Source organism: Pseudophryne corroboree, chromosome 9, assembly GCF_028390025.1.
Source record: "Pseudophryne corroboree isolate aPseCor3 chromosome 9, aPseCor3.hap2, whole genome shotgun sequence".
NCBI lineage: Eukaryota > Metazoa > Chordata > Amphibia > Anura > Myobatrachidae > Pseudophryne > Pseudophryne corroboree.
In genome coordinates, this window is record NC_086452.1 from 190,280,051 (window position 1) to 190,292,934 (window position 12,884).

Consider the following 12,884-nt stretch of genomic DNA (forward strand, 5'->3'; position numbering starts at 1 on the left):
ATGTTTTTGGATTGTGGGAGGAAACAGAGGGTACCTGGAGGAAACCCAAGCTTACATAGGGAGAATATACAAACTCCACACAGTTAGGGCCATGGTAGGAATCAAACCCATGACCTCAGTGCTGTGAGGCAGTAATGCCAACCATTATACCATCTGTACTGTCCCAAGTCACCAGAATTACCAAAAAAAAAAACTTTGGGGGATAAATTTAAGAGCACTTAAAATTCACTAAAAGGTCTAATGAAACCTGAATAAGGCACTTTCTACATGTACAGATTTGTCCTCTTACATCTTTGCTTCGTGAGATACTAGTTGCGTTGCACATAACGCGTGAGTGCCATGTGACTTGGTAGAGCTGAGCGTCTTTTTTAGCGGGGTTTTTTTCCCCACGAAACCGTCTTAGTCGCAAGCACAAGCAGCATCTGTTGATTAAAATGATATGCAGCATGCCTATATTCTGCGATCTGCTCAGATTTACTAAAAATAAATGATAAAAAAAATACCAGAAAGAGCCCTGCAATGACAACGCCATATTCAGATGGCGTTATCCACGGTTACCTTTGGTTCTCTGGCTCCTTCTTCACATGCCGATGCCTGTTATCAGTGGTGCACATGTCTAACCACAGGCTGATCACCGTAAAAAAATAAAAATAAACAACAATTACTTACAAGCACAAAAGGGCCAGTGATAGGTGACCTGGAGAGCTCTTCCTGCTCTTTGACCTCAGTTTACAGCAGATATCTGATAACAGTGTCACAGAGACCAGAGTCATGGAGGAGCTCACAGTGGGTTACCAATCAGTGGGTAAGTGCAAAGGGGGTGGTGGTAGAGGTGTACGGAGAGAGCATACTCACAAGCTCTGTCCCTGCCTGCGATAATTTGTACATCCTTGTGGTGTATTCAAATATTGCATTGTGAGTTTGGGCGATTTTATCGCATCCCATCCACATCGGAGATGCAGACTGTGATAAATATGCCCAACAGTAAGAGAACACAGACTTCCTTGCATGTCTGCACCATATATAAAGGCCTGATTCAGAGGTGGATGCAAGTGGGATCGGTGCAGCGTCCTTGGATGCAGCGGATCTAAGAACATATGATAATGCCACAGGAGCTGTTCTTTTGTAGAAGAACATGCCCAACGCCGGCTTTTCAAATCTGCTGCCTGCTTCAGACGATGCAGCATCGGAACAGCAGCTGATCTACATTGGTAACATCGCAACAACCATCGTAGTGTTCAGCCTAGCACCCTGCTCCTAATCAGTGAGGAGGGCATATTTAATTTTGTACATCAAAATCGTAGACGTAATATATCGCTACACCTTAAAATTGTTATATATATATATATATATATATATATATATATACACATACATACACATATATACATTATATATATACACATTATATATATATATATATACACATTATATATATATATATACACACATATACACACACATACATATATACACACATACATATATACACACATACATACATACATACACATAACACACCCCATCACTGATTAGGTGCAGGGTGCAAGAATGTACAATACATTGGACATCCGAGTTTCTCCAATGCTCAGGATCACTACTGCAACTAAGTTGCCAAGGCCAGCGAATTTACTTTGGAAGACGCACTCGCTGTCTTTGGCACGCCTCCTTCTCCAACACTCCCAGTCTCCACCTGCCAATCAAACTGCATCTAGAGCGACGCTGCGACCATCGCGGCCCAAGAGCAGTGTAGCTCGAGGGCATGCACAGAACTAAAGCCACCTGTCATCTACGACCAAATCAGAATAGCACACACCTCTGAATCAGGCCCATAGCTGGGTACATTCGGATGACCTCCCTAACTTGCCTTATTTTAGATAAGCATTCGCATTGTCCTTTCACATGTAGCCAATATCAAATCCTGCATTCTAGATTCCTAACAAGAATTTAATAAGCTGTCCGTATCCGTATAAAACAGTCCAATTAAGATCTCAAAACCCACTGGCAAAAGCTTTGACCCAAAGCGTTGACATACAAATAAACTGCAGTGGATTTTTTACATAGGACTAAAGCAAACGTATTTTTAGGTGAGGCTACACAGTCACACAGATATCCAACAAAGGGTATAGCAAGAACTACCATATCTATTTTATGAATGACCAACATTATACAGACACCATTGTATTATAGATCTGTGCATTGACTTATTATTGAGCATGCAAACAGTCCATTTCTTGACGTCTCACGATACAGGTTCCGAGCAAACACTGCCAAAGCATAAATAGTCTCTCACATGGACATTGCTACACCAATAGACAATACCCTAAGGCTATGATCATTATTTGGTCATACATTTTCTGAAGTCATTATATAGACTTTCTCTGAGACATTGATAGGATGCATAGTACAGATATTGTAAAGTAAGCACAGACTGCATCATCCTTGACACAATGGGGGTGATTAAATTGTTCTATTAGCTCCCATGTAAAGAGGTCGGGAACTAATTTAACTATTTTGGGTGACTAACCCAGAGGATGCACTTTTCACACATTTCTGCTTGCACCCTTCTGAGGTGTGAGCAGAAATCTGTGTACTAGCCATACATCAGACCAACTTTTATCCAACACTCCAAACTTCCAACCATCCAACTTGTCTGTTCAACTAAAACAGTGCTCCACACATCTAACCAACTTTTCATCAATGCTCCACACATCTAACCAACTTTTCATCAATGCTCCACACATCTAACCAACTTTTTTTCATCAGTGCTCCACACATCTTACCAACTTTTCATCAGACCAACCAACCTGCCAACTTCTGTCCAACTTGTGATGTCACTGAAGGGGCGGGAGGAAGCAGTGTATATTTTGTGGTCAGACCTCCGAAAATGCATTTTTCAGAGGTTTGGCAGCTTACGGCATACATATGCACCAAGCCCGCATGGATGGCGTTGCCCAATAGAAGCTTATGGACTTCTTTCCGCGTCCCCGTCCCCCCCCGAGAGAAATCCAACAGGCTCCCTCCCAGCACCCCCCCCCAACACATAACGTCCTAAACCCAACAGTCCTTCTATCGCACAGGACAGCTCTTATGGGGAGATCTGTCCTTTGTGATTTTATTCAAGTATACGCTGTTAATAAGGTAAGGCTTTGGGGCTAGACACGAGTGCCAGGCGCTGCAGTTAAGGCACATCCGGCATTTAGCATGGGAGAACCTGCATAACACAGCTAATAATGTGCATTAGGGCAAGAGAATGTGGCTGTCGCAATCAGCGCGGGGCTGGCCGCACAAACAATTAATTTAGCTCCCGGCAACTTTAGACAGGAGCTAATTCTCTCAAACAACTGAAATGCCCACAATGGGGTCGATTCTATTCGGCAACCTAAGAATAGCGCCGGGAATTAGCTCCCGACGCTATTCAATTCAGCTCCAGTTAAGTCGGCGATGTCCCGTTCTCGCCGACTTAACAGGTAGTTTTGTCGGGAGAACGGGCATTCTCCGACTTAACTACCCGCGGCGATGCTGATTCCCGACAGAATCAGCCTCGCGCCAGCCGCGAGGCAGCACTTTTGTCGGGTTTCTTCTGTCATCCCCCGGGGATGAGAGAAGAATTCCCGACAATTGCGGGTCACTAGCAGCTGAATTGAATAGCGTCGGGAGCTAATTCCCGGCGCTATTCTTAAGTTGCCGAATAGAATCGACCCCAATGAGTTTTCAATGTAGGCCAACAAAAGTCAAGATTATATGAGAATCCAACCTTTGTTGAATAGGATACAAAAACAAATGCATTGGGTGGCAAGGACAACTAAGACCCTTGCAGGCTTGTCATGCTGCGGGCTCGGTGGCGAGCTATGCTTGCCACAGGTTCTATTCAATCTCTATGGGTGTCATGGACACCCATAGAGCTGGAATCACCTACCTCACCAGTATACCGGCAGCGGTATGGTGCCCCCGTCGGGATCCCGGCGTCTGTATTGTGACCGCCGGGATCCTGACCGTCGGTATGCTAACCGCATACCAAACAAACATAGCATACAGAGAATGTCAGAACTATATATATTCCTGCAAGAAAAATGCATACAAAACAGAATACCAAATGTTTGTATTAATCCCGGTTGGTAACCCTGCTCGTCCATGTTTGCTTCTTCGGAGGGTGGTTAAATGGGGCTAGGAAAGGTCATTTGGCTGTGGGGCCATATGCCAGGCTAAGTCTGCCACCTTAGCTAATGTGTGAAGTCCATTATATGCTCATTCTTCTCCTGAAGCTAATAATATGTCTGGGTTCACCAGATTGGAAAGGTGCCATAATCACACTAAAAGCGGGCAGCAGATTACAGCACTGTTACAGTTAGATGAACCTATTTAGTAAAACAGATTAAATGGAAGAATCTAACTGGAATAGTCCTGAAATATGTGCCTTTATATGGTATATTGAGGACCACAGTGGGGTAAACACAGTCATATAGAGTAAGGAGGATAGTACACAAAACAGGATTATGATTTCTGTTTAATAATAGCAGCTTAGTTATCCTTAGGCTAATAATGAAACTTTAGTAGCTTCTAACAAAGAACCCAAATATTAAAGTCTTTATTAATTTCTAGCACAGCATGTATCCTTCCTATTCCTGGAAATATCATTAAAGAAAACTGGGCAAAGTACTGTTCACCTTCATTTACAAATGCAATATAAAATAGGGTAACATAAAACTTAAAATACAATGTAGTTATATAAAACGCAAAACATCACATTTCACTGCATGCCATATTACAGAGAACCACCATGCACACCCATAAGTCATTCACAAGGCTCCAGCCACTACAGCAAAGAGGCCTCATGTGCAAGCACCTTGTACTTCAAGTATTACTATGCACCTAGCTATTTAGTGTGTTTTACTTTTAAATACTAGAAATGGGAGATACAGTCTCCTTTATGTTTCTTTCTTTAGTGGCTAGCACAGCTGGAATACTGATCCGATGCCTGAGGGATCCGAGCTTCTCCATGGCTGCTCTCTGCATGTATTAATAACAATATTATGGTGTTAATAAAACACTCAGCCCTCACAATGAGTGTTGCAGAGAGCCTATTAGCATAACAATGCAGCGTCGGGAGCTGCCTCTCTCACAAGCCCCATTATCCAAGCACATTCTATACATCAGGCTCTGCTCTTGATCTGCAGAATTACATCGTGTGTGAGAGCAGGCAATGACTCCCACTGAGTCCTAACCACAGACTAGAAACTAAATGACGGGCTTAGGCCTCACAATTGTAGAACATGCTGGCTGGATAAAGAACTGGATTTAGAATATAAATTGGTGATCCTTCATTTTTTTTTTTTTTTTTTAACATTAGGTTTAAAAACTCCAACTCAACATCAATTATTTCTTGCCCCAAAGGTTCACCATTGTAACAAGCAGTGTAGCTGCACAGTGTTTGGATGTGAGACAATAAGATCACAAAAGAACGTATAAGTGGAGATGCAGCTTTACCTTAGGAAATGGAAACGGATGATGAACAACGGGGTTAGGGAATCTCCGGATTGACGAACTGTGGTTGATTCAACCCAAAGACCTACGCTGTTCAATTATCCTCAAGTAGGAAAAGTGTCAATAAGCGAAGATTTTAGGGCAGACTAGATGGACCAAGTGCCCCTTATCTGCCATCGAAATTTATGATTCTTTGAATAAAAGCTGTTTAAATATGAAAGGTATTATAAACCTGCTTAAAAGTTCACATAACCTACAGAACACAAGATACATTCACCCAAATGCACTACATATAAAGTTCTCTTAAAATATCCTGATGAATGTGTAACCAAAGAAATGCAGAAATACAAATACAGAAATATTGTGAACAGGATTGTATACAGAGTCGTTATATTTGTAGCAATCATAAGCACAACGACATAACTAGTACAGGTTGAGTATCCCATATCCAAATATTCCGAAATACGGAATATTCCGAAATACAGACTTTTTTGAGGGAGAGTGAGATAGTGAAACCTTTGTTTTCTGATGGCTCAATGTACACAAACTTTGTTTAATACATAAAGTTATTAAAAATATTGTATTAAATGACCTTCAGGCTGTGTGTATAAGGTGTATATGAAACATAAATGAATTGTTTGAATGTAGACACACTTTGTTTAATGCACAAAGTTATAAGAAATATTGGCTAAAATGACCTTCAGGCTGTGTGTATAAGGTGTATATGGAACATAAATGTATTCTGTTCTTAGACTTAGGTCCCATCACCATAATATCTCATTATGGTATGCAATTATTCCAAAATACGGAAAAATCCCATATCCAAAATACCTCTGGTCCCAAGCATTTTGGATAAGGGATACTCAACCTGTACTTGGTAAAAGTACAATTAGGCATTATTTAGGGTTTGTTCAGGTAGGCGTTCCAAACCACTATGGAACAGCTACACAGTCCGTAGGTAAGACTGGAAAATCCTGCACATTTTATTGTCGCTCATGTGAACAGAGGAGTAAAGTCTGCAGAATGTTCACAGCATATTTGCTCAATTACGTTCTATGTGGAATGAAGCGCTGCGCAAGAACGTTCTTCTAAAACTTGCCTAAGATCGAGCCTTAAGGTACAGATAAGGCAGAAAAGACGATGGACAGAAACGGTTAATGATTACACTGTGGGGGAGTTAAAGAACTTCTAAAAGTTTGGATGCCGTGTTCCTTCTGTTAAGTCTTGGAATTTGGCTGCTCTATAAATTGAGACTTGGTCATAAAAAGTTGACAGAAAGGTTCAGGAAAGGTTTAGGATGGCTTTGTGTAGCATACAGCAGAGCCACGTTGCAGTATTTGCAATAGGATGCAAATAACTTTCTGCAAAAGCAGAAGGGACTTCTGGAAAATGCAATATACATGACAGCTATGGCCCTCTCCAACTGACTTGACTTCTGCTGATGCAGAACATCCACCTGAAGACTGATCTGTTGTGTCCAGTATTGGCGGTGCCTGTGCAGGGAAGGTTGTCCTGGTCAAAGATGTGTCGTTTAAGCAACTTAGGCCCTCATTCTGAGTTGATCGCTCGCTAGCTGCTTTTAGCAGCATTGCACACGCTAAGCCGCCGCCCTCTGGGAGTGTATCTTAGCTTAGCAAAGTTGCGAACGAAAGATTCGCAGAATAGCGAATAGAAATTTCTTAGCAGTTTCTGAGTAGCTTCAGACTTACTCAGCCATTGCGATCAGTTCAGTCAGTTTCGTTCCGGGTTTGACGTCACAAACACACCCAGCGTACGCCCAGACACTCCCCCGTTTCTTCAGACACTCCCGCGTTTTTCCCAGAAACGCCAGCGTTTTTTCGCACACGCCCATAAAACGGCCAGTTTCCGCCCAGAAACACCCACTTCCTGTCAATCACACTCCGATCACCAGAACCGTGAGTAAAATACCAAACTTTTTATCAAATTTACTTGGCGCAGGCGCACTGCAAACGTTGCGCATGCGCAGTTTGCGACTAATCGCACCGCTGCGAAGAAAAATAACAAGCAAACAACTCGGAATGAGGGCCTTAATTGGATGTAATGAATCTTACGACCACCAGGCATGCCCAGCTACTGGCCAGTTCCCTGGCTGCATCACCATATAAGCTGCAATGATGTGACGCGTTTCCTACTCCCTTGAATAGAATCTGTCAGGTATTTTGCCGCTAACAAGTTTGGTTCATGTATTAGTGAACTTGTATTCCATTCTGTTTATTAGGAACTATACAATTTCAATAAGGCACAGTTAATAGAAACAAGGTTTAAAGTGATTTTGATTGTGAAGCAATGAGTAGATTATAACCCTTCTATTAAAGCTGGTCTCAGTGCGATGAATCCTGTACAGAAGACAGAAGTGCAGAGTACATTTTCCCCACAACGTTCCCTCTCCTCCTCCTTTGGATGGAGCTCTGTCTGCCCTTGAGTTATGATGACAGAAGGTGAAAAAGTCAGGGAAAAGCCTAAACCACCACAAGCGAACTCTGGATGAACTTAGGGAGAGGAGGAGAGTCTGGAAGTTGGAAAATAACAGCTTTTAAATCTCTCCGAATCCTGATATGTGAAATAAGAAGGATTGAACTGGAAAGAGGCAAAGGGGGAGGGGGGGTTGGGGGCTGCGTTTAACAAGTACAGCACAGGTTTTATGGATACAGGAAAGTATCAGTATGTGTGATATAGCACCTGGGAAGGTGTCCATGGCTGTCAGGCCAAAGTAAGTATCCAGTCAAGGGGACTATGAAGTCAAGAAAACCAGAGATACCCTTTGGTCAGTGTTTCACTGACCACAGATCTTAATGGGGGAATTCAATTCTGCATAATGGCCGCAAAGTGTCTCTGGAACAGATGTAAGGCACTGAGGGGAACATGTACTAAGCAGTGATAAAAGTGGAGAAGTGAGCCAATGGAGAAGTTGCCCATGGCAACCAATCAGCATTGACGTAACATTCATAATTTACATACTATAAAAGTATACAGAGCAGCTGATTGGTTGCCATGGGCAACTTCTCCACTTTTATCACTGCTTAGTACAGATCCCCCTTAGTGGGCTAACATTCCTTAGCGTCCCATAGCAGTACACAAGGAGATTAGCAGTTTAAGCTACTGTCTAAAACATGCATGTCCAAACTGCGGCCCTCCAGCTGTTGAGAAACTACACATCCCAGCATGCCCTGACGCAGCTTTAGCATTCTTGACAGCAAAACTGTGTCAAAGCATGCTGGGATATGTAGTTTCACAACAGCTGGAGGGCCGCAGTTTGGACATGCCTGGTCTAAAATAAAGTGTGCAGCCAAATATTGCAGCAGTACATTGCTCTGAATTGAATACTCCCTTTGAGATCACTCAGTGCACAGGTTGACAATAAGTAGCAAAGGTAATTATTTTCTCACGACCAGCCCAGACCAGACTGATAGAGGTAAAGGGGTGTCCAAAACAAGTACTGTATAGAGAGCTGAGCTGACTGGAGTGCAAATTTGAAAACCTCAGCTGGAGGATGTTGCCTTTAAGAAATGGTTAGCTCAATGCCTAAACATGTGTTTCAGAACAAGGATAGGCAAACTTCAGCAGAAGCTGTGAGACTACATGTCCAAGCATAAGCTGCTACCCACAGAGACAGCTGCGGGTTTCCTAAGTGCAGTAAACTAAGCCTTAATAACATGCACGTGATGTTCCATGATAAACTGACAGGATACGTTCAATTTGATGGCTGTCAGGATCTCGGCGGTAAGGATACAGACGCCAGAATCCTGACAACCGACAATGCCGCCAGCCGGAATCCCGGCAAAACAGGACACCCATAGAGTGGGAATAGATCCTGGGGTGAGTGCAGCGAGCCACCAAAGCCCACAGCATGGAGAGCACAGCGAGTCCGCAAGGAGACTCTGCCCTCAAAGAGGCTGCAGGGATTCAGTATGCTGGTTGTCCATATCCCGACAGCAGAATCCCGTCCGCTAGATGCCAGCAGCAGGGTGAGCGTAAAGTGTCCCCTTGCGGGCTCGCTGCACTCGCCTCAGGATCTATTCCCTCTCTATGGGTGTCGTGGACACCCACGAGTGGGAATAGTCCTGTTTCGCCGGGATTCAGGCTGGCGGTATTGTCGGCTGGCGGGATTCCGGCGTCTGTATCCTGACAGCCGGCAAATTGAACGTATCCCGGTTGCAGAACGAGCAGAAAATACATTACATATTTTGCAGTAATGCATTAGACGATGTGTGATTTACGCCTCTTCAGCAAATGTAAAATATGTCCATGTTCTCTGCCACAGATTTACATTTATATTAAAGAACACATTTCAGCATATTATACACACACTGTCGTTAGTGGTTTATATTCTGACATAAAAGGGTTAAACAAGCTGGAGGCAAATGGAAAGCCTGGAATGTAGAGAAACAGGTAACGTTTCCTGTGAGCTGCCTGTCACATATTAAATCATGCCTGACTCCAATGGACTGATGGCCGTACTATTAGCAATTGCAGGGAGAGAGAATGGATAGGAGGAAAGAGAGGAATAGGCATTCACGTAATGTGGTAGAAGCAAAATGGAAGGGAACTAAAAGACCGAGTATAAATGAAGATGAACAAGTTGCACGATCAAATAATAAAGTAAGAAGAGAAAGCAATGCAATAATTGAGGAGAGAAAAAAGATAGTAAGTGGCAAGAGTTTGTATTCCGCCAGGGACAAGGCCATAAGCAATATACAGATTTCTAAGAGACAGCAGGTAAAGGTATATGGAATAAAGTGCGTTGGGGTGCACAATGGAGAATTAACACAGAGGGCAACTTGTGGGCCAGTACTCCAAGTGGGGTTTCAAAATCTGCTTTATGAGTCACCTGATGATAAAAAATACTTCTATTAAAAAAAAATTGCACTATTAATGGGGAATTCAATTGCTGGTGATATTAAGACAGACATCGCCACAATGGCCAACTGTGCCCAGATCAGCCCCAACACCTCTATGTGCTGTTAGGGAAAATTTGAGATGTAGATGAATGTAATTCACTATTCTGGAACAGCAAGTTGTGCCCACCATGTGGAACAGATTCCTTCCCTTGTAGTTCTAGCACAATGACCCACACACACTTGCTTTACTAGATTGAAAACAAAAGGAGGGCGGGGGGGGGGGGGGGGGGGGCGCATTGCACGAAGAAAAAAAAATAATGCTTGCCACTGGGTTATCACAACTGACAAGACTCCAAATAGGCAGTGTGTGCTACAGCATTAACTGGAAGGCAGAAAAATGGACAATTTGGGTAAACGTTTGGAAACAAACGTAAAAAATAGAACAACGCAAAACACAAGCATGTCTTCATTTATGATCCCAGCATCAGTAGAGGCCTCAAACCAGATATGACATGAGACACAAAACAAGAAGCTTTTCTGCAAGCCTCCATATAATTAGACAACAGTATCAAAACAAAAGTGGAAATGCACCACAAATCATTATCCAGTTAGAGTAAGTCAATGCAGAGCAGGAGCCAATCACATGCATCAGATCATCATTTTCAAGAACTCTGCAAAAGGAGCGCCAATGTGATAAAGAGAGAATGAGCACCTGGACAAGCTGCCTTCTGGAAACGAGTGCGGAGTTACAAATACAATGATAAAATAAGAAATGTGTCCACCTCATATCATACTGTACAATAACACCACAAATTGAACCCAGAGGGCAGCACAACCCCAAAATAGACAACATAACAGCCAGTGGAAAACTACTTCACACTAGAAGTACTCTCAAATAGTCCTCCTTTACCACAGCTATCACTTTCCACTTGATCATGGATATTAATGATATCTTTTATTATTAAGGCGATTGGCCACAGTCAAAGGCCCATATATATGGTAAACAATAGTAATAATAATATTGGCTTATACTTTGGGTTAGTGTCCGTGTGGTAACTGCTGCTGCTCATTGGCTAAAACCTGGTAACACCTAGCAGACCCCATCTAACACAGCATCCTCAGAAATAGAACATGCAGTGAGACGACCTTACCTGTCTTTTCTTTGATTTCACAAAGCACATTGAAGAGTGCAGGCTTCATTCTGTGGCAGTTCAGGGCGTGCTTTCTGCAAATTGCATAAAAAGAAAGATTAGATCTGAATCCAAACGTGCAACAATAGGTAAAACAAAATCACAAATACCAAAATCTGGTAAGGTTTCCTTCCAAATGTAAAAATCATTAATTGAACTTAAAACCTCGCAAGTTTGTGTATATTTATTGCTTCAATCTTCTAATTAATTGAGGCAACATTATTGTTTTGCACCAAAATGTTCATTTTTCACGAAATTTTTCTGAAATAAGTGTGAAAGTGATGTACTTTGTGCACTTACAAACAGATTTAATCAGTCAATTTAGCAGATGTTTTTCTCACTCAATCTATTGAAAAGAGGATACACATTCTAAGGCTGGGTTACACCCCTGCCGATGTCGGTAATATCGTGCAAAATCCCCTGCTAACAATATCGTTCATAAACGCTGAACGGTATTTGTTTGAGTCTCATCAGTGACGGCATACACCCACATCAAGGTGCATGCCATCTCATACAATATCTTTAGATTTCAAGTTGAAAACTAAAGATGTACCTTGTAAACGACCCGCGGGAGGACGCATCGTTAACGATATAATGTATACACACTTGCGGATGTAAATGATATATCGGCCGATCTGCCAGTTCGGACTATATAGCAGGTGCACATCGGCAAGTGTGTACCCAGCCTAAACGATTATGGAGGATCTATCTGATCTCATAGAACAGAAAAGCTAGTCAATGTCCATTTACATACTGAGTCAACCAGCTTTTCTTTTACAAATTTTAACAATCCAACACAATCTGATTGCACGTGCAACTGGCATTAGGCCATTTATTAATGTCACATGTAACCCCCAGTCACTGTGTATGTACCCGGAGGTACACGGCTAGGCATTGCAACTCCTCTCTCACATTTCCCTCTGCACTTGCCACCTCAGGAGTGTGGGCAGTTAGTGGCCAGGGTACCCACACACCTGAAACTTTTATATATGTGGTTACAGGTGTCATCACTTGATGAAGTAGCAGCGGTGCACAGTGCTAGAGTTTGTACTTGTGTGCTACAGCATGCATTTTAGGCGATAATGGTCACTCCAAAAATTAAAAATAGCCAGGTGCGTCAGGACACACTCTGATCAATCAGCAGTGCTGTCCTGAGAGGTCAATCACTCTCAAGGCAGGGGAAGGTAAGGAGACCATGGCAAATGATTAGGTTCGCAGAGGATCCAAGCAGCCTGCTGTGTGGCTGGAGACCATCACCGGTCTGTACTGGCTGGAGACCATCACCGGAGGACTGTACTGCGGCTGCAGAGGCAGCAGTATTGGGAATCATGCTTGCCGAAGACTCCAAAGA

General features: G+C 42.8%; 1 protein-coding gene across 5 annotated transcripts in view; it reads right to left on the reverse strand.

The window, feature by feature from the left end:
• PBX1 (PBX homeobox 1) overlaps positions 1 to 12,884 on the reverse strand; it is a 201,533-nt gene that overhangs the window by 153,652 nt on the left and 34,997 nt on the right. For all 5 annotated transcript variants that reach the window (XM_063940044.1, XM_063940043.1, XM_063940042.1 and 2 more), the window contains exon 2: positions 11,495 to 11,568. In XM_063940044.1, coding sequence (XP_063796114.1) covers positions 11,495 to 11,568 — 74 coding nt within the window. The remainder of the gene's footprint in view (positions 1 to 11,494; positions 11,569 to 12,884) is intronic.